This window comes from Chroicocephalus ridibundus, chromosome 22 (assembly GCF_963924245.1).
Source record: "Chroicocephalus ridibundus chromosome 22, bChrRid1.1, whole genome shotgun sequence".
NCBI classification, from domain to species: Eukaryota; Metazoa; Chordata; class Aves; order Charadriiformes; family Laridae; genus Chroicocephalus; species Chroicocephalus ridibundus.
In genome coordinates, this window is record NC_086305.1 from 6,022,240 (window position 1) to 6,048,149 (window position 25,910).

Consider the following 25,910-nt stretch of genomic DNA (forward strand, 5'->3'; position numbering starts at 1 on the left):
CTCTGTTTGTTTTTGCATTCTTGTGTTTAGTTCACCACCCCACGGTTGGTAATGATGCTGAACCGTTCCCCTTGGACACACAAGTCTGAATCTTTAGCTGCTTTTGTTCTGGGGGTTCTGCACCAGAAACTCCAATTACAATTAAGGCGTTGATGAGATTTCTGCTTCTCGCACTTCTTTTTCCCAGGTGTGCAGTCTGCTGCAGTTAATGTTATTTGTGAGCTGGCTCGACGCAATCCCAAAAACTACCTTTCCCTTGCTCCACTCTTTTTCAAGTTGATGACGTCATCAACCAATAATTGGGTTCTCATTAAAATTATAAAACTGGTAAGTATTCTGAACCTATATGTACAGGATTGGGGTACTCATTAAATTAGCTTGGGTGTGAAAATACATTTCTTGCTTGGAGGTGTGGTTATCGTTTAAATCTGAATAAAAAGAAACCAGGAATATCTTCTAATGTTTGTGAACGTAACCAAAGAGAGAAAAATATTTTAACATAGCTTGGTTTAAATAGAGTGAGCTGCAATTTAGATAATGTTTTTATACTGTTTAAAAGCAGCTATTAAGTCACTTTCTTGTCTGCACTTCTCTTTTAATAGTTTGGTGCTCTTACTCCATTAGAACCTAGGCTGGGAAAGAAGTTGATTGAGCCTCTGACCAACCTCATCCATAGGTACGTATAAGTGTTCCTTTCTTCATTCAGGACTGGTGAAGTGCCTGTAGGTGGGTCAGTAACCGGGTCTCTGGATGCATTTCTGCACCTTTTTTTTTTTTTGAGTCCCAATATATTGGCTTCAGGTATCAAAAGGTAATTCCATCAGGGCTATTTCTGAAAAACCTGAGAGAGATAAAATACCTTAAAGGAAAGTCTTTGGGTGTCTGACTGTCAGCATGAATTTCTCCAAAGCACGCATGAAAACTGGAGCAATTTGATTTCCTTTCACTTAATTTTAAGCTGGAGATGACTATGGAGAATATAGCAAAAGTTTGGCTTAAAAAAGGCTCAGCTGTATATTTGCAGCTGTCTGTTTGCTGCTTCTGTTCAGCTACACACATTTTGTTCTTCACTTTTTTGGGAATGCCTTACCCACCAAAGCAGCACGACAAGGAGTACGCTAGAGTTCTTCCTCATGCCTTTGTCAGCCCAGAACTGTTTTGGAAGAGGTTCCTTTAATATCTGTCCTAAATACAGATTAGATAAATTTGAAGATACTTCCTTGTCCCTTGTTAAAGCTGGTTTGCAGTTTTGTTTTGGATCCAATTCTGAATTGAAATCAAAAAGTAGACATCTTGGAGGGAACACATGTATTTTTCCAGCTATGAAAAGGAATTGTGACCTTAGACATGAGTTGTTAAATGAGAAGGTTTGTTTTTCTTCATGTGGCAGAGCAAGAGGATAGATGGGAATGAGCAAATTTTAAATAGATATCCGTGTAGCTGTGAGAGCAGCTTTAGCCAACGATTTCTGTCCATCCTCCTAGTATGCCTTTAAGGCTGGTTCAGAGCAGACCAGCCAGCAGCCTTGCGTCCAGGTACCCAAAGAGGGATTTTGCAGCAGTGACAAATACATACAAATTCATCAGAAACAGGGCTTTGCCAGAAAAAGCAGGAAAATGGACAGTATGTCTTCAGTCCTGCCTCTGCCTCCCCTCCCCAACTCCCACATTAGTCATTCATTTTATTATTTGTGAGATCTTAATGCTGTTCGGTTTGGTCTCCATGTGGTGAGTTTGGATCTCGTATCACTCACGCATAAGGCGAACCACCCTGCCATCCCCCCTGAAATGGATAGGGAGCGAAAACGATTCTCAGTTCTGAGCGTCCTGGAGTCACGTACACGGTGTGCTGTGACCGTCGCGCAGCCGCTGGGACTGCTGCCTCCAGAGCTGTTTGTTCATTCCCTTTGCAGACCTTGCTTCTGGAGTCTGCTCCTTTCTTACTCGTGAGGTTCACTGTGTTTCCTTCTTGTTTAGATCAGGATTTGTAAGTACTTCCAGAATCCTCAGAACTGCACTGTACATGTGTTCAACTGGCAAAAGTTGTCTTGAATTTAAGTTTTGGGGGAAATCAGACGTGGAAAATCTGTAGCTCACTTAGGAATGAGCAAGCGTGTACCTGCATGCCAGCAGAGTCTGCTGTTTGTGCAGGACTCGTTCCCTTTGGAGAGGGACTTGAGCTTCTCCATTTGCCTGCCTTATCGTGAATTTTTGACCTTGGGCAGCGGATTTGATTTGACGCTCGGACAAGATTGGTTCAGTGCTTTGTAACTGGGACCGAGGTTTTGAATAACCGCTTCCTTCCTCGTCCCTTGTGTTACAGCGCTGTTACTTGCTGCTTCTCAGAAGATATTTAACATTCAGTAGTCCCCCTCCCCCATTTTTGGGTGAGAATCATTTCATCTAGTTTGAAGGTACATGGAGCAGAATACTGGCAATTTCCTCTGTAATTAAAGGTGTTAACTAGCTCCAAGATATTGTTGACAACTCTTCAAAATGTGCTGGTTTTATTCCTTATTTAAAATACTTCATTTCTGTTTCAGCACCTCAGCCATGTCTCTCTTATATGAATGTGTGAACACAGTAATAGCAGGTGAGGAATGAGATTTGTAACCTAGAAAATAACGTGATGAACTTTGTCGTCAATTAACACCATCTGCAAACCTTTCTTTAATTTACTGTGTTTTATAACTGAAATAAGTCGCCTGGCAAACTTTGATTCGTGTCACTGTGTAACTGTAACTGAAATCCTTTGTTGTCAGTCGATGAGGCGAAGTTACTACAGATGTGTTGTGTTTGCTAAAGGCTGAAACAAAATACAGACAATGGGTGTGATATTTATATGTTGCTAGAACTATGAAGTATCCCAGCAGCAATAGAATTAAAATATGACGGATGCCTCGTGGAAACTTTGACAAAGTTTTCTTATGTGACGAAGGAGAAGACTTATTTTTTTCAATTCTACAATTTCACAGTTTAAAAACTCGGTGTAATTACTTAAAGGAGGTCATTGGAATAATTGATTTACAGTTTCAGCTGCTGGGGGAGGGATGTGAGAGAGTAATGGGGATGGAGAGAGAAACAAAGGCAAAAAGGGATAACGCAGTATTCCAGCTCAGACTTGGCACTTTTCTGTCAGAGTGGGGAAGCAGAGGGTTATTGACATCCACAGTCTGGCTGTAAATCTGTTTCTTTTGGGTAGTTTGGATAATGAGGCAGGAACGTGCTGTACTGGGTCAGTTTGGAGAGGAAAGGGTGATCTGTCACTCACTTTGTATTCGCTCATTCCTTCAGGGAAATGTGAGATGACGTTATGATGGGTGAAAAAAATAACATGGAGGTTAATTCCATTGTGGATGACAGTGTGCTTCCCTGAGATACAATACTATAATTCTGTGGTTCAAAGGGAAGTTCACACGCCCAGGACGCCTCAGGGACTGTAATGTGAAGCTCAAATTCAGAAGATGAGATGTGAAGCTGGGTGCCTGCATTGGAGCAGCACCTTGTGCCTGCCAGCTCTTTGCATGACCCAGGACGATAGCATCTAACACGGCTTCTCAGAAATGCAGCTCTGCGGGATTATGGAGAGCAAAATGCCACTGTAGTTATTAGTTGTGTGTGGCTTGCTCGCTGAGAGCCAGTGTTGGCTTGGCCAAGCTGTTTGACAGCAGCAGTTAAGCAGATAACGCCACCTTCTCTGCTGTGGGGCTGTGTGCTGCCAGGGCTTTACAGATGCCAACAATGGGACCTGATTTTTGCCTCGAGTCTCTCACTGGCTTGATTAAAGCTCCAATCTAATTACATTAAACTCCAGGCTCCGTTGCTGCATCTCGTTACATTAGGGAAGTGCACACTTAAAAATTCAGCTATACAGTTGCTGATGACATATTTACAGTCTCGATTGCTACGTGATATCAGTGAAGTAAACCTTAATGAGAGCAAAGTGTAATGAAAAGCAGCTTTGACCTGGCTGTTCCAGCAGTTCCTACCCTTGCACTCGTTTTTTTTTCCTGCCCTGCTATTATTCCTCTTAAAGTATATGAAACTATGATTTGTGTAACAACCTACTTTCTCCCACATTGCTCAGGTCCCCCAAAAGTCCAAACAAACAGACAAACAACAAAATAAATGGGCATCTCTGTGTGAGCCGAGCGAGCTGTTGAGCTTTAAGTGTTGTGTTGTTGCACTCGTTCGGAACACAGAAATACTAACTGCAGTTTGTGCTTGTGTATTGCAGTTTTGATCTCTCTGTCCTCTGGGATGCCGAATCACAGCGCTAGCATCCAGGTACAGCTTTTGGTGGGGGTTATTTGTTCTGCTCTACTGTGTAATGCCATGGAGAAACTGGATTGTATTCCTCTGCCAGAAGTTAAAGCAATAGCTCGCTCTCACATGGGTGGACTCCTACAGACTGAAGCATTTCCTATATACCTTCTCTTATTTTCTTTGCTTTAAAATGCAGATTCTTCTCATTTAGAGTTTTCCTAACTCTTGTTCAGGTGCTACTGTCAATACAATCCTACGGGAGTTCCTTTTGTTTTGAAATCTGTTAACGCAACAAGACCCTCTGACCGGGTCTGGGTCACAATGCTTCCTTGCGTATTGAATAAATGTCATAAAAAGTTATTCTAATTAAGGCTTTTAAGGCTTGTAATAAGCATGATGTGATCTTTTTTCCAGCTTTGTGTTCAGAAGTTAAGGATATTGATAGAAGATTCTGACCAGAACTGTAAGTATGTTGCTTGTCTTCATGGAAGCTTTTAGAAACGAACCGCTGGGGAGGAACTGCGGCTGCAGAAGAGCGATGAGCTGTTTCTGCAAACAGCTTGTTCAGTGTTGGAGTGCCTGGCGTGTTGTACACCATTGCTGGGATTTTTAATGTGGAAATAATTTTTGATAGTGAGCGCTTCTTTATAATGAGCTTTTTTAAAACAAATTAGATTAATTGTTACTGCTGTTTGTGGCCTTGTAAATCTAAAACAGTTCTTTTTCCATGCTCCGGATTTTCCCTTTTTATAAACTTGCTGCTTGGAAAGTAGTGAGGGGTATTCAGCAGTGTAAGCGTAATAGTAAAATGCAAGGACACTTACTGATTTTAGTGACTGCAAAGAACACTGGGAAATCCTTTTTTTGGTAAACCTTTTTCCTGCTGTCTGAATTTTTCCCATTGAGAACAGGATTCCTACTTAAAACACCAATCTTCGGTGCTTTTAAAGCTTTCTTCATCCTGGGATGCCTGTTCTCGAACCCCATAGCTTCTATATATTAAATACATACTTTTAAATCAATGATAAAATTTGAGGTGCAAGAAGACTGTGATGAAGACTGTATATGTAACTATGTGCCTGTATGTGAGATTATGAAATTAAAGACCGTAATCTGTGATGTATTGTTTCTCAGAAGTGCTTTTCCTTATTACAGATTTTTATTCAAGTGTATTAAAGTCAGTTTCAGTAGAAGCACTTGGTATTAAGATGTCATGCACAACACAAACCAGTGTTTCTATATTTGGAAAGAAGTTTTATTTTGTCTTTCACAGTGAAATACCTGGGACTGTTAGCTATGTCCAAAATCCTGAAGACACACCCTAAATCCGTTCAGTCTCACAAGGATCTCATTCTCCAGTGTTTGGATGACAAAGATGAGTCCATCCGACTCAGAGCTTTAGATCTCCTGTATGGCATGGTATGTTTCTACGCCTATTTCCTTTCCTCTCCAGCCCCTGTGACCCTGTAGGAGGTGATGTTTAAGAAAAACTCGCAACTTTCTCTTCCTCTCTCCCCAGTAGTCTTGTGATAATAACTCCCGTATCTTTTCATGGCATGTACGACAAGTAAAAGATCTGTAATTCTGATTCTCGGCTCTCCCACAGCATGGCTGTGTATACTTGCACTGGCTCTGCTTTAATAACAACATTGAAAAGAAAGAAACAGTTTCCTTTTTCAATTGTGATCAAAGCTGGGGCCTCTAGAGGTGGTTTTGATTTCCTGTTAACACATGACACGGGTCCGGGCAAAGAGCTCGCAGCTGCTTTAATGGGATTAGAAGGACTTGACAGTATGGGAAATGGCTTAGTTTTGGTTCAGCCTCTCAATAACTCTTTAACAGGTATCAAAGAAGAACTTGATGGAGATAGTGAAGAAACTGATGATTCATGTGGATAAAGCAGAAGGGACGACATACCGGGATGAGCTGCTGACTAAAATCATAGATATTTGCAGTCAGTCCAATTATCAATACATCACAAACTTCGAATGGTCAGTGGTTTTGTGTGTTACCTTTGAGATCATCAGCAATGGTAACGCACGATTGTCTGCTGATAAAATTGCATCCCTTTCACTTTTTGTAGGTACATAAGCATCTTGGTGGAGCTGACCCGCTTGGAAGGCACACGGCACGGGCATCTCATAGCAGCTCAGATGTTGGATGTAGCTATCAGAGTCAAAGCTATCCGTAAATTTGCAGTTTCTCAAATGGCCATGCTTCTGGACAATGCTCATCTCATAGCCAGCAACACCCAGAGAAATGGGATCTGTGAGGTGCTTTATGCTGCCGCGTGGATATGCGGGGAGTTCTCCGAGTAAGTGCAAACAGAAACCCTGCTGTGCTTTCAGCAGCTTCTTTCAGGCAAATGTTCAGATTGCTCAAAAGTACTTTTGGGAGAAGAGTTCAGAGTGTGCACCCTGAAGCTAACAAAATGACTGCTGCTTTCCCCCTCCCTCACCCCATAGGACTCCTCAGCTGTTTCTAACCAAGAGGGATACTTCGTTTTGAATATCTGGTCTTTTACCATATCTCTGTAGTCCTGCCCACTCGTGCAGGAAGGCGTAGTTGTGGGTATGAGCAGTAAGATCTTAAGACATTGGAAAAACTGCTTACCCATTAAGGTCTAACCCCACTTTATCATAGGGAAAATGTCCGATCGCTATGAATTAGTTTTTGCTCTCCTCCCTGTTTTGCCCTTGTTGAAAGGTTTTTGCAGCACCTAATCTTTCGGAGGGTTACAAGTCATCTTTTTTGCTCAAAATTTATCTGTACCCACACTAGCGCAATTTTCATTGGTTTTGTGCCAGCAATGTCTTTTAGCTTAAATAGATGTTTTTGTCTCTCGATCGTGTGTGCAGATGCCTACCCAGCTTTCGTTTTGTCAGGCTGGACACATCATGATACTGTCGTCTCCTTTTGTCGTCTGCTTTGGTGTCTCTTCTTGTAATTGCCACTCTGAACACTGGTTCCAGTTTAAATTCCCATAGTAGGTGTGATATTTTTAGGGAACTCTGATAAGGTGTAGATCTTCATCTGATTAAAAAAGTTCTGCAAAGAAAACTGGAGATTAAGAACCAAGAGAACATACTTTCCTGCTTCAGTTTGATCACATTTTTTACTTGGAAATAACTTTAGCTTTCCATTTGCAATGGGCCAGTAGCTTTTGTGCATCTTCCATTTAGTTGTGAGCAGACAATGTTGAAGAAGAGCATGGGATTATTATCAGAAGTGCTATGTTCTGCATTCTTTTTGGTGTATTAAGCATTGCCTACTAGATTTTATTTTTGTTCAGTGTATCATTGGAAATACAACCTCGGTGATGTGAGTGGTGAAGTACAGAATGGCAGGAAGGTAGTTGGGCTGCTAGATCCAGGCTGTGCAAGGAGCTGGCACTTAAAAGCGCAGTGCTTAGTTAATGGAGAGAATAATGAACTTGTGAAGGTGGAAACTGGGGCGTCCCTCCTCTCCGGTGAAAGGAGAAAGCTATAAAGTCTTCTGTGCCGCGTTACTACTGTAATTTGGAAGGGGAAAATACACAGGGAGCAAATCATTCCACATTTGTAATCTGTCCTGTCTTTCTGCAGTACTTTGTACTGCAACCGAGGTTTTTCGAAAAATTCTTTTCCATGAAGACTGATGAAATTTTGAAATTTCTCGGTTTCTGGCTTTCATCTGTCCTCTCTGTCTTTACAGACACCTTGAGGAAGCAAACCAAACCTTAGAAGCAATGTTGAGGCCTAAAGTTACAACTCTACCAGGCCACATCCAGGCAGTTTATGTCCAGAACATGGTGAAGCTGTACGCGTCCATCCTGCAGCAGAAAGAGCAATCTGGGGAAAAGGAAGCAGCTCAGGAAATTACGCAGCTGATGATTGATCGCCTGCCGCAGTTTGTCCAGAGTGCAGATCTAGAAGTTCAGGAGAGGGTAAGAGAACAAAATTACTTTGGATTTTGTCATACAAAGTCTCTTATTTGTCTTGGAGCATAAATGTAATTTGCTGTGGCCGTGCATGTTTTATATAAGCCATTGTTATCGATGGAGCGGTGCGTTTATTCTGTACTTGGTGTAACTCGGTGGAAGAGAAGCTCCAGAACTAGAGAACTGGGAAGGGTGGGGACAGTTCATGTCAGAGCCCAGATCTTATTCCAGTTCAATACCACCTCGGAAGACTGCCGTCAAGAATTTCACTCAAAACAATGTAATTTTAAAATTATGCAAGCACGTAAGGACACAGCTGGAAGAGAGGGTTGACATGGATTATTTCTTTTAACATTTGCTCTAAACCTGCAGTTATGCTGCTTCCCTTAATTCCCTTAATGGAGTAGAGCAGTTCTCTTCTGCTGACGTTCATTCAGTTGATTTTTTTTTTTTTGGTTCAATTTAATATTAATCCTGAAATTACTTCTGCATTTGTTTTTAGGCTTCTTGCATCTTGCAACTAATAAAATATATTCAGAAGCTACAAATAAAAGAAGTACCTGTAGCTGAGGAAGTGATAGCCCTGTTTGCTGGTGAGCTGAACCCTGTGGCTCCTAAAGCACAGAAGAAAGTACCAGTTCCAGAGGGGTAAGGTTCCTTCTCTCTCCCAAAACCTTATTTAAACTTAAGTAGCAAAACAAAATATATGATTAGAAATACCAAAATACTCAGGGGCACTCAGTCGAGCTGTTTGTTTACTGCAATTCTTCCCAGCTTGGACCTTGATGCCTGGATCAATGAACCTCCATCAGACAGTGAGTCTGAAGATGAAAAGCCCAAAACAATTTTCCACGATGAGGAACAAAGGCATTCCAGACACAGGCAGCCAGAAATAGATGAAGAGGAACTGGCCAGAGTGAGTGAATGTTAAAATGCTTTTCCCTGCATAATTCAGTAGTAATGTTGCAAGTGCTACAGAAGCAGCTGGAGCTGTTGTGTGTTCTCCGTGTAGCCAGGGAGCCGTGCTGCTTTCTACAGCTCAGAAATCTGATGATTTGATGCAAACAAAATATATGTATTTGAATACAGGTATTTTTTTTTTTTTTAGGCATTGTGGAATACAGACAGTATAAAGTTCTCTTGGAAATTTAGCTTGCCTGTCTTGTCCAAATGGAAACAAGATATCATAAAAACATGGCTCTTGTTAGGAGTTTGGAGCTGTTGTAAAAATCTGACCTGTAAACTGTGGGGTGTAGTGCAGTGCACTTCGAAGTAATGGGGTCTTGAGGATGGACGTTTGTGCTGAGCTCTGCAACTGTTTGGTATTTTACACGCCTTCTCTGTTGGTGTACTTTTCTTATTCTGTGTGCTCTGTATAGGCAGAAAAAGAGGCAACACCTTTGCTCCTGGACTTTAGCAGCTTCTAGAATTTACTCTAATGTGACTGTTCTCAGCAACGATACCATATTTCCTGCTTCTGACCTTTTTGTTTTCATAATGAAAACTTTATTGATAAGAGTCTTCACTTCTTCCTATTTTTGCAAAAATGAAAATACAAACGTTTGAATTGCCATCAAAATCTGGTCTTCAGAAGTTACTCTCTCCAGTCCAGAATTAAAAAGCAAAGAAAGGGTGTTCTAAGGATTATTAGTTGTAGTAGTAACAGTACTTGTGGTTATATTCTAGTATGTCTTGTAACTCAGAACTGGTTTATTATACACAAGCTAGTGTGCTGTAGCCTTTTTGCAAGCGGTTATATATTGTTCCAAAAATTCAGGGAGATTGTGTTTTGCACTTCGATGCCTTTTATCTGTTTTTGCTTGTAAACAGACATTCTAACTACAAATATTCGTCTGCTTTTAGCGACGAGAAGCCCGGAAACAAGAACAGGCAAACAACCCATTTTACATTAAAAGCTCTCCTTCGCCGCAAAAGGTGAGTGAGCCTGAATTAAAATCTCTTACTGGCCTCTCATGTAACTGTGTGAAGGCTCCCTGGATGTCAGAGCTGCAGCTTCTGTCTGGGACATTCTGCTTATTTCCACTGCAGTTCTGATCATGTAACAGTGTGCCCATTGGAGTGATGACCTGCAGTTGTTTTTCTGAGTCTCCTTTGTGTTGAGAAACTCAAAAACGACCTGATATAACAAGAGCAGCCAGCTTTCTGTGAACCTTTGGTGGACCTCCAGTTTAGAAATAAGAAAGTGGTGATTGTCACAGCTCCCATTACACAACAGTTTGGAACAATCTGGATTAACTTGTCATGGAAAGCGCAGCGTTTGTATTTCTAAAAGCTGTAGAGAAATACTGCTTCCCTGTGCCCCTGTGTCACAAATTCCTGTGCAGGTAGTTTGTCCCAGCTCTGGGAGATGGAAGGATTCAGGTTGCACTTCATTAAGAGCCACGAAGAGAGAGGGAGCCTTGAACATGTTCTTCTTGAACACCCAGTGATTTTAATGGATGAAAAGGTCGTGGTCTCTTAACACTGTTTTCAGGGAGAGAACCTGCTTTATTCCCTCTCTATCCTAAGGACTGCCCCATTTTCTTCAACTCAAATCTCAAAATTGATCTTTTGAAGTGGCAAGTCATTGGCAATAAAACACAAAGCAAAAATTCTTCAGAGAGTTGCAACAAGCCTTCATGGCAGTAGCAAGGTTAAAAAACTGTAGGTAGAAGTAGGGTCTTTATAATAGCGATGAGCTGGCTTTAAAATGCACCCTGCTCCCGCATGGGATTTAGTCCTGAGCTATTCCATTCCTATCCTTTAAAATGTTCGCTTAAAGGATTAAACTACTTGATGTTTTGAAATGCGCCGATTTATATAGATTTTTATCTGGCAGTGCTCTGAATGTAACAAACTTTCATTTTCCCAGCGATACCAAGACACTCCAGGTGTGGAACATATACCCGTGGTCCAGATCGACCTTTCTGTCCCATTAAAAGTTCCAGGTAAGTTAATTGCAGAAATTCAGTTAAGCAAAACAATAATTCCTTCTTAGGAATTTCTCCTTGGGTTTTTAAGGGCAAGGAACATTCTTTCGTTAGACTCTTAAATGTATCTCCTTAACTTACACGTGTTTGAAAATAGCACTTTGCAGTCCAAGTGCGGTTTCTTTCAGGACAGTATTAGAAGTAATTCTGTGATTAAGTATAATATGCAGCAAAGTCTGTAACGTGTAAACTAACGCTGTTCTGGTAGGAAACAGTCACCTTTGAAGTGTCTGAAAGGGCTGATGGAGGTGACCAGCAGATACTAAGTGGAGTCTAATGGTAGAGCTACTATTTTAACATCTTGTTTCAAGTATCAAAAGATAGGTGTGTGTCTGATGAGTGGTTTGATATAACGCTGAAAGGCTGTTGATAAAGTGAAGCACATTGCAAGTGATCACTTCTAGGTGCAAATATTTGAGGCTTACGCAACAAAGGTTTTCCTGAAAGTGTGGAGAGTTGTCAGAATTAGTACAGCAATGGCACCGGTTCTACTTAAAGAGCATCTAAACATTGATATTTTAATCCAGTTAACATGGACAGGAATCGGGGAGCAGGACAGAGGTGTGTCCTGTTTCTGGAGAGATGGAGTGTGATAGTAAAGCTGCTGCAGGAGGGGCTGTATGTGAGATAATGTGGAAGCAGGGAGAAGTGTCGATCCTTCTAATTCTGAGAAGCTACACGCAAGGGTCACTCCAAATGTTATTGTTTCTGAGATCACTGTCCATGTGGACTGTAGCCTGAAAGCAGTTTGGCTTCCTCCACAGGAATGCCTATGTCTGACCAGTATGTGAAACTGGAAGAAGAGCGAAGACACAAACAGAAACTGGAGAAAGACAAGAAAAAGAAAAAACAGAAAAAGGAGAAGAGGGGTAAACATCATCGCCATAACTCTCTGCACACGGAGAGCGAGGAGGACATCGCTCCAGCTCACCATGTCGATATCATAACGGAAGAGATGCCGGAGGTCAGTTGCTTTGGTTGGAGGTCTGAGTTGTGGGGGTTTATCTGTGTGCTCTTCTGGAGAGATTTCGCCCCAGGAATCACCAGCCAGTCTGTACTGTTGCAGTTCCGGAGCTCTGATTTCTTGCAAAGCTGTTGAAGAAATGACTGAGATGCTCCTAGGCTGTTCTTTGCAGGGCGAAAAATGCTTTTCTTTTTGTTCAGAAAAAGACAAAAATTGCCACTGAAGCTATTAAAAAAAAAAAAAACAAACCAAAAAAAAACCCAAACCCAAACCAGACACCAAACCCAAAACAAACAGTATGCATCTCTGCTGTAAAAGTAATGCTGTCCAAATAGTCACTTCATTTATTACGCTCTGCTGCTTCACTTTGACACTAACTTGCTGTCTAGTCAGCAGGTTTGCAGCTGATTATAATTAATTGCGCATGCTAATGATGTAATCTGTATTTGTTCCTAAAATTTCCTTTAATCAAAACCAAAGAGCAGCAATTCAAATCCTGCCGTTTATAAAGAATGAGTTTCTGTTCTAAATTAATCTTGTAACTAGACGCTGCATCAAAGTGCATTGTTCCTAGAACTTGCTGTGCCTGATCACAAGCTGGGCTGTTCCAGGGTTAACAGTCTTAAACTGCTTGGGGGGATGTAGAGCTCTAGTTTCGAAACTGCCTGTGGTTCACTTCTTCGGTGGATGGTCTCTTTATCTCTCCTGCAGAACGCTTTACCCAGTGATGAAGATGACAAAGATCCCAATGATCCATATAAGGCACTCGATATAGATCTGGATAAGTAAGTGATGGTTTTGTATGTGAATTTACTTGATTGCTAACTGGAATGCATGAGGGCAAGTCTGGGGCTGAACAGGCAAAGGCATTATTTGCAGTCCGCTGGGTGAAAAGACCAAGTCGTGTCTTGGATGTAACCTTAGATGATGGTCCAGGCTTGGGTTCCTGCTGCAGCATGAATGGGAAAAGCTGAGCTGCTGGTGTCGCGGGGGCTCGGTAGGGGCAGGGAGATCATTTTCTGTGTGTGAATGGAGTCTGAAAGCACAGGCAAGTGCAGCTGGGATCGGGTGTGGGAGAGTTAGTCTGAGCTTTTGGGTGTACCAGCATCTCTCTGATCTAACCTGCCTTGGCACTGAGTGTGACCTGTGTTCGGCTTGGCCTCAGTACACACAGTAAGCCTCTATGCTCTGTCTTGTGATAATTTGACCAGTAACAGCCAGTTTATAGCATCCCTGTTGCCCTGTGGACATTCAGCGTGGTGCCACTGTTGAAAAATGATTGAGTGAACTGCACATCCTAATTTTGACCAGAGTCTGGCCCCCATTCAGCTTCTGGAGTTGTTTACACTTCAGGCTGTGAATCCCTGCATGCCACGTGATAATTAGCAGTGCGCTGTTGAGTAGTGCACATGGAGATTTTTTTTTTTTTAGTTGGTGTTTTACAAAATTGCCATGCTAAAAATAATGGCTGATGTATGGTCTGTGGATGCCTCCTGTAAAGTTTTGAAGACTCTGCAGGCACATTTAAAGTCTGTGCTGTTCTCTGTAATTCTCAAGTCTGTAGGGACCCTGCAAAAAAGTGATGTAGCATTTTTAAAAAGCAAAAGAACAGTTTCTGTAAAATGTCTGGTTTTTTCATGAGCTGGTCTCATTTTACTGAGTCTGCAGGGGATCAGTGTATTAATTTCTGACTATAGACCTTGTATTTGCATGACAAACCTCAACAGCCTAGAAAACACTGAGCAGAACAGTTCCTGAACGCTGTGCTCCGGGAGGCATCTTTGGACTTTTGTATTGTTTCCGTCCATTCTCTTGCCATTTCGTATGAGTCGGTGTGCTCTCCTGTCACGTTTTCTCATGTCTCTGTCCTCTCTCTCTCTTTCTGTGCTTGCACTGCTATGTCTGTGTCACGCTCACACGCAGTCTGGTTTCAGGGAAGCCCTCCAGGTAAGAATATATTGCCAAGTGGCTGACCTTCTTCGTCAGGTTGGTTGATTCCTGTGGACAGTGTAAATACTTGAAGGGTGGTGAAACCATTGAAATCCTTCACCCTGAAATTAGTGGGAGTTTATTTCATCGTTGACTTTCAGCATCGATCCCTGTTTCCTTACAGGTATATGTGAAATAGCTTAAAGATGAGATCTGGTTACTGTTCAAACAGATGTGGGGGGGATCCATCTTGCCCTTACGTTGTATATTTCAAAGTTAAAAAATGAATCAAGTCTGGTTCTTTATGCAATATAAGCAAAAAAAATTAAAGCAGGTGAGACCATTAGAAATTTGCTGAATGCGTGTTTGCCGCTGAAATGTGAAAATTAATGTTAAGCAAATGCTGTAGAAATAGAAAAAGAGGCAATCGGTGAACGTCCCGCTGATTTCTGGACGGTGTTTGACAAGAGTGGAGAAATGGCTAAGCTGGTTTTTCCCAAGTAATGGATTTGTGATACAGCGTAAAACTGAACTACTCATGCTTTTTGGAAGCAGGTATCCGAAATTAAACACAATGCTTAAAACGTAACAGTACAGATTCATAGCGTAAGCTTTCAAAATGAGACAATTTATTGCTTATAATAATTTCAATTTGAAGTGATCTGTTTATTGATAACAACAAAAGAACATGCCCTTCAAGGGCTGTTTGAGCCATGCTGTCATTCCACTGCTGGAATTTCCCCACTGTTGCAAATGCTCCCTACTGTTTCCTGTTTTTGCTCTTCCTTTGAGAGTGGTTTCACAGGAGTGCAGCGTAACGCCGTGTGTATGTGTTCTTCTGCGGCTGTTACGCAGCCTGCAAGTCTGTAGTTTATCCCTTTCAAGAGTGATCAGGTGTCAGCAAGAGCTTGGCTCTCGGTCACCTTCAAAATGTTTCCATTAACTTCTAATCCACGAGGGCAGTGTCTGCAGTTATGTAAATAAGCTTCAGGTACAAAAGTATGTGCTGATTTAAGATTTTGGGGCCCAACTCTTTAAAACCAAAGCATACCTTGTCTTGGATGTCCAGCAGGATAATCTGAGCTGAGGGAGGCTGTTTGCAGAAGGATGATGGTCTCTCTGTTTTTAAGACCCTTAGCGGACAGTGAGAAGCTGCCAGTGCAGAGACACAGAAATGTTGAGACCCTGAAGTCACCAGATTCCGAAGCTCCCCTGGTAGAGAAGAAGAGCAAGAAACCCAAAAAGAAGGAAAAGAAACACAAAGAAAAAGAGAGAGACAAAGGCAAGAAGAAAGAGAAAGAGAAAAAGGTAGTAGAAGAGGAAGAAGCAAAGAAGGTAATTCTCCAAAACTTGCTTTATTTTAGAAACTGCTGTTACGGGCCATATTTATCGCTGTGTTTTGTTTGTGTTGCTTAGGAACAGTCACGTTTGACAATCCAAACAGCTGAATGTTTTCAAGCTTTTTTTCCTTAAATTTTTACAACCATAAGAGCAGGTATTTAAAGATTTCTGCTAATAAAAATAACATTTACTTAGCCTCACAAGTTAGCAGATCTCAGCTTACTGCAGCCTACGCAGCAGATCTTCCAGATCTAATTTGGAAGCTGAGTCTACTGATGGTCTGTTGGTTCTTACAATGGGGAACTCGTTAGCAAAATATCTGGAACTCCCTTTTGTTCTCCATCCTGTCCCCTGTGTACTTCAGAATCTTTCAGTTACAAAAACCTGCCGTTAGTTGTCAGTTACTCTGGAGGCTTGAAGTATCCTTCATGTTAACCACTCTGCGGAGATGCGCTTTTCCTCTGAGGGGCAGCCGATGTGCTTTGAATGCCTGTAGATACTGTGATACGGAGGGTAACCTGCAGTTACTCTCAGCCGTGGCCGGGTTTGGAAGTGCGTTCAAAGGCTGACATCAAGCTGCTTCAACTATTTGCTCCTAAAACGTGTTGCAGTATCCGTGTGTGAGCATTCTGGAGCGATGAGTTTCCATGAAAACTTAAGGTTTTAATTTAATTGATGATTTTTTTTTTTAATCTTTCAAAGAACGGTATCAAAAAAACTATAATGGCTTTGTTTTCTCTTGAAATTCAGGGGGAAGACTTGGATTTCTGGCTCTCCACGGCTCCACCGTCTGCTTCTACTACCCAGCCACAGGTAGGCATCTTATCTCATGATTGCATTTTAGCTGTGATCCGAGTGCTTTGTCATGCTGCAGGAGAGAAGGGGAAAATCGGCTTCATCTCCTCAATTTATTGCCGTGAAGCAATGACACTTTATCTCCCCGGTTTGCAGCCACTGTAATGGGGGGTTTCAAGCTCGTTCTGCTGTGCAGATCAGTGGATAGGAGTACAGACGCAGCTACAGCCTTGGTGGATTTTAATATTGTGTTATTGTATGGTTTTATTTCCTAGTGTGAGCCGGACACTAGCAATGTTAATAGACGTGACAGACACAGTCTGAAAGGAAAAGTCTCGTGAATTCTGATGGGAGATTTTAGAGGAAGAGACAGGGAATATAAGGGGACATATTCCTTGGAGGAAATCTTTTGTATGTTGTCCTCAAGATCGTATTTGCTGGTTGTCAGAAGCATGAAACAAAAGGCTTGATACTGTGTTAGTCTAATGTAACTTTTTGAAATAACAGTTGATGGGTGGGGTGTCACTGTTGAGATTTCCTTTGGTGTGGGATTCGGTGGTTTCAATGCATTCCGTTAGTGTCGTAATCCTTCTGCTAATCTACTCAGAGTGAGCCTGAAGCGGGTGCTGCTGTTGTGGCTGAACCTCAAGAGGTAAAAAAGGAAGACAGGGAAGAGCGAGATGAAGAAGAGGATGATGAAGGAAAGGTAAGTGGTTTAAGTTGCTGACACCCATAGCCATTTTATCCTAGTGTCTCGTATTCTTTAAAAAGAAGCCCACAGGAATTACCAATTACCAGTCAGTGTAGCAACCACCTGCAAGTAGGCAGCAGTGGGATGTTACGCCCTTGAGGAGCTTGAAATGCTTCATAGTAAGAGGTTTGGTTGTTGCTTGAGCTAAGGGTCAGGGAGCAGTTTTAAAGCTGAGCTTCCAAGCAGTTGAAGAGATTTGTCCTTCTGCTGAGCCCAGGCTGCTTTGGGTTTAAGGTATTGTCATCTGAGGGGGGAGCAGGAGTTTACTGGGACTCAGCACAGGATGTCGGTTGGGGTTTCGGGTTTCTGCAGTAGTAGGAAACCACGTTCAGTCATCCAAAAGGCTGTGTAGAGTGGGAGTCTGGAGTTGAAAGATTGGTAGAGGGGTCATGATGTAATGGGTGGAAATGTAAGGTTTTCTTTAAGGGTTTCTCATAGTTTCTTGTTCTTCTTGGTAGAAATCCTCCAAGCATAAGAAGAAAAAGCACAAGAAAGAGAAAGAAGAGAAATCAAAGGACAAAAAGAAATCCAAAAAGAAGAGTCATCACAGCGAGGAGGAGACAACAGAGTCGGTGCAGAATGGAACACTAGATGATGAACCACTACCAGTGAGTAGCTGTGCAGTGGCAGTGCTTGCCTCGGGGGAAAAGGCAGGAGCTAAACTGCTTTGCGAGGAAGGAGAATGACCGCTATTTCAGAGAAATTAGTTACGTTACGAATATGATTTCTTTCTTGTTTTTCAGCCTATGTCCAGTTACCGCCTTCTTGCTGAAAATCCATACATTAAAATGGTGAGTTTTTTGGCGTTCAGATCCAGATAGATGTCTTCTCTTTTTGTGCTCTCTAAGAAAAGAGAGCATACGCTGGGGATCCTACAGCACTCTATGTAGACAATATCTAACTGAAACACTGTTTAAATCCCAGGAGGCAGAAACGTAACAAAGTGCCATTGCCATTCCTTTGGCTGTCCCACTTAACAAGTTTAAGTTGATATTTTCCCACAGTTTAGCAGTACTGTGGAGCTGGTTCCCAGTGTGCTTTTCACTACGCTATAGCTGTACCAAATTACCTTCTTTTTTGAAGTTTGCTTTATTCTGATGCTGTGTTCTGTCCTGGTGCTCTGCTGTTTGAAGTTTCTGAATCTTTCCTTTGATTTTTTTTTTCTTCTTCTTCATTTGCAGACCTACGATATTCAAGGAAACCTCCAGAATGATAGTCAAGTTACCGTCTCTGTTATCTTTGAAAACAAAAGCACTAGCTTCCTTAAGAGCATGGAACTAAATGTCCTGGACTCTCTCAACACTAAAATGCTCCGACCAGAAGGATCATCAGTACACGATGGGATACCTGTGCCCTTCCAGCTACCCCCTGGTATGTGCAGCTTCGCACAGGGTTCTTGGAATGTGTCTAGTCCTACACTGCCCTCCTGTGGAAAGAGTTGTTTGAACCTCTTGCTACTTGCTGTTTTCCAGAAAGGCTTGTCCCTCTGCCTGGGTGTTCCCTGGGCTTTCGCACAATTCACTGGACAGGATAAGCCTTCTCACAGTATGGGTATAAGCGCAGGTGGTTCTTCACGGCAAAAGAGCAAAGCCTGTAACATAGGGCTGGGGGTCCGAATGCCTGAGTTCCTTTTTCAAGTGACTGCAGGCTGGCACACCTTTGAACGTGCCAGCATTGCCAGCTAAAGGAACTCCCAAATTCATGAGGAGTTTGCTATGAGATTTAAAATGGAACACAGCTATAGGTTCTTGAACCGTTAGAATCTGCTCTGGATTGATTCTTGAGCTGTTGTCTTATTCTTTTAATGGCAGAGGCCATATGCAGTGAAAGTTTGCGATAAGTATGTGCTTATTTTGCTGGGGAGCTGAGCCCTTAAGAAATGTTAGACACAGATGAAGAATAATGGCTTCATATAGAGTATAACAGTACAGTCGAATCGCCGAGCTGCTCCGAATTTCACTTCCTTTGCCACAGAGTTAATTTGAACGCTGAAAGAGCTCACAGAAGTCTTCGTGGGATTTAGTGGCTTCAGGGAGCATTTTGATCCCCCGTGGAAAGCAGTGGGGTATTTTTTTATTTAGTCTGCATAAGACAGTTCTTAACACAGAGCCGTATATTACAAGAGAAGCACAGGAACATTAGAATGCAAATTAGTTCTGAAAACTATGTGGGAAGTTGTATATTTTCCCATTATACAAACAGTTGCCACTGTGACATGCTTTTGCTCAGGCCCTCGCTCAATAACCTCTGCCAGGTGCCAGCTCTCACTGCTGCTTTTCAGAGACCCGAGAACTAAATGCTGTTACGCTGTTAGTTCACAGCGGGAATTGTGCATATAACTTTCCTCCAGCTACACGGAAACCTTCAAACTTGGTTCAGAAATAGTCAGTACATAAAGCTTAGCTGCTACTGATCAGTTTAATCTAACCATTACTTAGATCTGGAAACCATTTTCTGACTTGACTTTTCCCTCTCCTCTCTTCGTGCTAGGAATCTCTAATGAAGCCCAGTTTGTGTTTACACTTCAGAGTATTGTTATGGCTCAGAAGTTAAAAGGAACACTGTCCTTTATAGTCAAAGTAAGTGCAGCTTTAAACTCTGTGCTTCTGCTTCCTTTGGAACTGCGTAAGGGAGCTTGACTTGGGTGGAAAGCACTGCTTTAGAGCTTTTTTTTTTAGGCATCATTTCATCTCTGCTGCACCAGCCCATTCTGTGATGTGAGAAGTATTTTTACATGACATCTTGTGCAAAGAGTGTCCTGAATACTGCGTAAGCATGTCCTAAATTGTCATTCCTGGCAGTGTGTGAGCAATGCAGCCTGAAACATATGCCACATTGTCAGCTAGAAAGTCACTGCAGTGGTGCATCTGGTGGGGAGAGGATGTCAACCATCTCATGAGAGATGCAGCCTGGAGTCCGTTTCTTCTGATCTCGGTTACCCAAAGATGGGTTGGATACTGCTGCCTGGTACAAGACTGGCAAAATAATCATAACAATTAGATAGAGTTAATAAGGATGGAAACCCAGAACAGGAGTGAGGGTAGCTGAAGGCATTGTTTAATAGGGGTTGACCTGTATAAGGCTATATGGGGTTCTGATCTTATTTCAGTAAAATTCAGTAAAATGAAGGAGCTGCGTGAACAGCTCGAAAGAAGTGAATGGAGACAGTTGTGGCTAATTCTGAGTCAGCCATTATCTCTATTTTAAGGGTTTCTTAAAAATAGCATACCAGTCCTATTTTCAGTACCTAAGAATCTGGGAGTTATAGCTTATTATTTTGCTTGGGAAATGGTGAACTGTAAAACCACGTCTCCAAGTGTTAATTTAAATTGTCTGCTCAATGTATTTCAGCAAAGCACATTGAGAAATGCAGCCGCATCCCTCCAGTTGTGTCCCTTACCTGCTCTCGGTGTGCGTATCAACCCGGCTGTCCAAATCTTGTCTCTAACTGGCCTGATGTAGTAGCGTGATGGTCGTTCTCAGACTGATCCTTCAGGCCTAGCCAGGGTATATCAAAGGGAATTGAGCCCTAAAGTCTCCATCGGTGCCTGTTTGGTAGGTGGGGGTGGTGCCTCCTCTTGCTGCCTTGGGGCTCCCATTCATCTCCTTTCCTTTGACCTGTTGCAGAATGATGAAGGTTCAACCCATGAAAAACTAGATTTCAAATTGCACTTCAGTTGCGCTTCATACTTGATCACGACGCCTTGCTATAGGTAAGTGCCATTTAGGGAGCACAACATTGGTGCTTTCGCCGCCCATGTGAAGCTGAGCTTTGGCTGCAGGCCATCTCTGCAAGACATGCAGCATGCTTTTGACTGTGGCTGCTTGTGATTGCTTTGATTACAGTTCCGTTCTCTTGTGTAATGTTTGACTGTTAAAATATGTCCAGCAACTTATTTCAAGTGATTCCGAAGAAGGAGCTGTATGCCCTGTAGGCTGGCAGAGGTGTGGAAGTAGCTCTGGTTGAGGTTGCAGGGTGCTCCAGTGGATTCTGGAGTTTCGTTCCCATATTTGCTGTAAACCTTTTTTCCTAGAGCTTGGTAGTACTTAGACTTCTGCATCCTGAGATGTCTCAAGGTCTGCATGGGGCTGATGTGGTGGATTACACTTGAATTTCTAGTACGAGTGTTTACTTTCCGTCCTGTTTTGCAGTGATGCTTTTGCCAAGCTCCTAGAGTCTGGAGATCTGCACATGAGTTCTATTAAAGTAGATGGAATTAGCATTTCTTTCCAACATCTACTGGCAAAGATCTGTTTTCATCATCATTTTTCAGGTGAGTCTTCCTTGACACAGAACCTTCTGCAAAATTCCATATTCTAGAATTTCTGCTGTGCTTGGCAAGTGCAACGCTCCGTGGCCTCAACAACGACAGAAGCAGGTTAAATGTCCAGATTAAATACATCTGGGAGAGGAGGGTTTTTTAACCTGGTTTGTAATACATTGGTATGCTAAAAGCATGCAACGTTCTTTAAAATGAACTCTCCTGGTGTCCCTGTGGCTTTCCCCCAGTCCAGCGAGGCACGTGGCAGGTGTCACAGGAGCGGCTTCTAGTCAGGGCTGTAACGGTTCCCTGGGGAGTGTGTTTGATCTTCAGTGCTTCAGCCTCCCTCTTTCCTCAGCGCTTCGTTTCAGCAAGGGAGAGCCCGAGCTATTCGAGCTTGGGCTTATTAATTAAAGCGAAGCACTTAGTAAGTAAAGTAAAACAAGTACTGGATGAAGCGAAACAAATGGCTGTTTCATCATGCTCTGGTGTACACATTAGACATTGCCTCACTGGAGGTATTTCTGGGGAAGAGATCTATGCTCTAATCAGCTTTTTTGCCACAAAAAATTTGCAGCTTACTTAAAGGACTAACATCATTATTGCAAAATATCCCAGATAGGAGCAAGGCACATACATCATCTTAACCCTGACTTTCTCCTCCCCTCACTCAGTAGAAGCTTCTGTTCCTTGAGGCCAGACAAAGCAGCAGTGCCTAGTCACGGGAAGCAAATCTTGTATTAAAAAGTTGTCCCGCTAAACGAAAACTCCTGCTTTTTTATAGTTGTGGAACGCGTTGATTCGTGTGCATCAATGTACAGTCGTTCTATCCAAGGCCATCACGTCTGCCTACTGGTAAAAAAGGTGAGAGCGTTGTAACCCTCTGAAACAAGACCCGAGAGAAGCTAAATCCACAGCCTTCCCTGTCTTAACAGAAAGGGGGAAATAATCCTGTCTAAATCATCCGGGGTGCCATGGGGGCTTTAACTGCGCAGCCAGCAGTTCTCGTTGTGCTGCTACAAAGCTCCTTCCTCCCTGGGGGTTTCCTCTTCCCCAGCGTGTAGCTGGTGGGTAGGAGCAGCGCTGGTGACTTCCCCGAACTGACCTCTGGGCTCAGCCCGCTTCGTCCCTGTGGGGGCTCCACCGGCTGTTCCCAGTTCCTGCGCTTGGCTGGGAATAAAATTGTCCCCGCCTAGAAGAGGAGCTAATGGATTTCTCTTTTCTTTTTCTTTCTAAGGGAGAGAACTCTGTATCCATAGATGGGAAATGTAATGATTCCACCCTGCTTAGCAACTTGTTGGATGAGATGAAAGAGACATTGTCCAAGTGCTGAATATTCCTTATACAATACTCCAACTACAAGAAACACACCTAATGTGTAAAGACGAGCAGACCCAAGTGTTAAGTTTCTCCCTCGTACGCATGTACTATCCTGGGGCACGTGCTTTTCAGTTAACTCCACCATTGTTTGCAGTTTAGACATTTTAAGGCTGTATGTTACCTTTTTATTTCAAAACTTTTTACAAACTGTGGTGTTAACCCTTTCTAGCCCAAAGAGATCCTGGTGACGTGACTGGAGGAGGGAGGGAGGGACGCTATTTATTCAGCAGCTCATGGTGGTCCCTTGCCATCTGCGAGGGACGGTGGACTAAGAGTTTTACCAACAGTAGCACAGAGTCTGTTGCTTGTGCTTATTGCCGGGGAAGGTTGACTTGATCCATAGCCATGGAATATGTCTTCAGGGCTGCTGTAGTCGATGTATATTTCTAGCAGAGGCTGGTGCTGGACCTGAAGGCCTCTTTTTTTTTTTTTTAAATATGATTTATTATTATTATTATCTCAAGATCTATTGTGATCGGCATATAAACATCCTCCATCTCCTTGAGCTAATCCAAATGAGCCCTGAGAGAACTGGGATGTTTGAGTTTCTGTTTCTAGTAGTTGCCTCGAGCCTTAACCTTCTTTTAGTGACAGCTGGAAGAGTAGAGCGTGAATGCATGAAACGGGCTGAAAGTGTTACTGTTTGGTTCTCTGCTCCTGTTGACCGCCCCAGCAAATGGAGTCTGTCATGCCTCTCCCCTTTGAGCAGTCTCTGCCGATGTGTTTTATGAGTCCACTTCAATTTCACATTCCTGAAAAGCTTAGGGTGTAGCAAGAAACTGGAAATCCAAAGGGGTCTGTTCCTGCTTTATTTTTTTTTTTATCATTTTGCTCGCCAGCAGAGGTTGACCACTACCAGGTTAGCGATGCCCACGCGTTGTACTCCGTTCTGAACAGTTTGCGGGTACAGCCCCGTTCCCTCTGTGCTGTGAGAAGGGAGCTGTCGTGCTCTCGGTTGTCCCCGTAGTGTCCCCTGGCCCTGCGCGCGCAGCAGCTGGGTCCCTGCAACAGAAGTGTCCCTCGGGGTGGGAGGGAGGGGGGGTGAGAGGCCGAAGGCTCTGTCGTGGGGTGGCATTAGAGGGGAGAACGGGAGGGTTTACAAAGTGAAGCCCTTTCTGCACTATTGAAACCTTTTGGAATCACTGACTGGAAAGGGATGTCGCCGCGTCCTTTACAGAGATGCTTAATTGATGTCCTTCTCCGAAATCTCTTGCTTTTGATTTCTTTATTATTTTCCCCCCCCCCCATTTCTCTTACTTGCTGTTCTGTACCCAGCAAACTGAGGACACGCTTGAACGGTTTTGCTTTGGGGCGTGGGGTGGGAGCTGTCAGTGGCTCTTACCAAGAGGGTCCCCTGGGAGGGACTGGGCTGCTCTGCGCTTCTCCAGCACCGCCACCGCTCCCACGGGTGACACCAGAGCCCGGCGGAGCTGAACTAAAACCCTGCGCAGGGAACGGGATAAAGCGTTGAGCTTTTGGGTGAATGCTTTAAGCGTGTCTCATGCTCTTTACACCTTTCCCATATCTGGGTGTTTTTGCAAAGGCTCTGGTGTGGTTTTATTGCCAGGACCAGCTTCATCTCCTGATTGCACTTGGCGCTGCAGGAATTGGTTTGCAGCAGGTTTCACTCCTGGGGAAGTGGTGGGGTTTGGTATTGGTCAACCTCCCCTGGTTAGCCAGTTTGTGTATTAGAAACTGAACATATTAAAATTGTCTTAAAGGATAATGTTCCTCAATTAGTGGTTTTTTTTTTTTAATTCATGGATGAAAACTGTCACTTTAGCATGTAGAGTCTTCTCTTACAGAATCCTGTGCAGTGATTCTAGAATTTTGAAACTGTATGATGTGTTACATTCACAAATTTATTTGCTATCAACATTCCCTTGGAGAAAAAAAAAAAAAAAAGAAACAGAAAACAACATACCACAAGCTGCTGTAATGATTTTGTGTCAAGATGATCCAATAAACTTTCAAAACAAAGTTAAATTTTTGGCTTTGTAAATAGTCCTTTCGTAAGCCCCTTCCAGTCTGTATGGACCCAGAAGCATGAGGTGATGTCCCCCAGCTCTGAATCGTGGAATGTGTTGGGTGGGAAGGGACCTTTAAAGGAACTGCAAACGGAGCTGGGCTCCTGGTACGCCTTAATCACGTAAATGCCCATTACCCATTGGCACAGTCTCAGCGTTGGCTGGGCTCGAGTCGGGTGCAGGGAGCAAGCGCATGGGGAGGTGCCCCAGTGGAGCTAGAATTCATATCCTGTGAAGAAAGGGTTACCGACAGGCTTGGAACAGAGTTATCTCCTCCTGCGAAGACACGTGAGGATTCATTTTGAATGACCCAGCTCAGCTGATGACACAGATGCTCTGACTCCCCAGCCTGTTAGGGTTATGAGCGTTGGCATAAGTAATATCACTAATTTGGAACAAGAACATTTCTAGAAGAAAGGGAAGTTTGGTGCAATTAATAATTGTTGGGCCTCCTCTTGAGAAGGAAGGGGCAGCCACAGTATCTATGCCGTAGTACCCATAGTATCTATCCACTGTCACCCTTGTTGCCTGACCATGACCACATGCCTAATTGTAATCTACAGGAAAGGAGATTTTGGAGTTTGTCTGCTACTGCTGACTCCTTCCACATTCCCAACTTACTCCGCTTTGACGAAGCAGCACTAAGTGATAATCAGAAAGGTATGTTCAAAAGAAGAGTCATGTTACAACAGCATGTTGTCAGGTTTCAGGTGCACATAATCGCACGTTCTTCCCCTGAACTATCGACGCGCTTCCAGTTAGACACTGTCCCACAGCCTCCTCTCTTAAGATCTGAGGAACTGTAATGTCTCCCGAAGACAGCCTCCCCCTTTCTTCATAAACAGGATCTATTTCAGGAGAAGATGAACTCAGCCCGTGGATATGCTCTGTCCTGGTCTTGAATTACAATGGCTTTGGGATCACTAGGATTGCGAGGCGCACGAACAAGACGGTAGGATGAGGTGCCATGAGAGAGTCGGGACTCCAGACTGACTTGAACTTAAATGTAAGAATCCAACTATTTTCCAGACTATAACCGAGGTGAGGTTTGGTGGGAAGATGGAGCGGTGAGGCTGCAGTCCCCAGCAGCTCCGTCCCACCCCCGTGTGCCACATGGCGCAGGAGCACTCGCCTCGCCATCACCGACCCCGCTGCACCCCCGGCTGGATGCTGATCAGCGTTCGTTTTATCTTCGGAGTTTTGATTCTCCCGAGTTGGGCTGCGTGCGCAGGGATGGGGGTCTCCCACGCGACGGTGCCGTCCACACTGGAAAAAGACACGCTTGAG

The 25,910-nt window shown here is 43.2% G+C and overlaps 1 protein-coding gene across 2 annotated transcripts in view; it reads left to right on the plus strand.

Annotated features, from left to right (window-relative positions):
* The window catches only part of AP3D1 (adaptor related protein complex 3 subunit delta 1), a 44,459-nt gene extending 19,877 nt beyond the window's left edge, over positions 1-24,582 (plus strand). Inside the window, exons 7-33 of one of the 2 annotated variants that reach the window (XM_063357915.1) lie at positions 188-327; positions 603-676; positions 2,543-2,592; positions 4,237-4,286; positions 4,680-4,728; positions 5,539-5,684; positions 6,108-6,256; positions 6,349-6,579; positions 7,959-8,190; positions 8,687-8,832; positions 8,959-9,100; positions 10,048-10,119; positions 11,057-11,132; positions 11,939-12,138; positions 12,850-12,923; positions 14,062-14,085; positions 15,198-15,402; positions 16,159-16,221; positions 16,811-16,909; positions 17,413-17,562; positions 17,698-17,745; positions 18,136-18,325; positions 19,445-19,533; positions 20,582-20,667; positions 21,107-21,228; positions 22,001-22,080; positions 22,454-24,582. In XM_063357915.1, the coding sequence (XP_063213985.1) occupies positions 188-327; positions 603-676; positions 2,543-2,592; positions 4,237-4,286; positions 4,680-4,728; positions 5,539-5,684; positions 6,108-6,256; positions 6,349-6,579; positions 7,959-8,190; positions 8,687-8,832; positions 8,959-9,100; positions 10,048-10,119; positions 11,057-11,132; positions 11,939-12,138; positions 12,850-12,923; positions 14,062-14,085; positions 15,198-15,402; positions 16,159-16,221; positions 16,811-16,909; positions 17,413-17,562; positions 17,698-17,745; positions 18,136-18,325; positions 19,445-19,533; positions 20,582-20,667; positions 21,107-21,228; positions 22,001-22,080; positions 22,454-22,549 (3,083 nt within the window). In that variant the 3' untranslated portion in view covers positions 22,550-24,582. The remainder of the gene's footprint in view (positions 1-187; positions 328-602; positions 677-2,542; positions 2,593-4,236; positions 4,287-4,679; positions 4,729-5,538; positions 5,685-6,107; positions 6,257-6,348; positions 6,580-7,958; positions 8,191-8,686; positions 8,833-8,958; positions 9,101-10,047; positions 10,120-11,056; positions 11,133-11,938; positions 12,139-12,849; positions 12,924-14,061; positions 14,086-15,197; positions 15,403-16,158; positions 16,222-16,810; positions 16,910-17,412; positions 17,563-17,697; positions 17,746-18,135; positions 18,326-19,444; positions 19,534-20,581; positions 20,668-21,106; positions 21,229-22,000; positions 22,081-22,453) is intronic. The other variant, XM_063357916.1, reaches the window with a different exon arrangement.
* Positions 24,583-25,910: the final 1,328 nt, after the last annotated feature.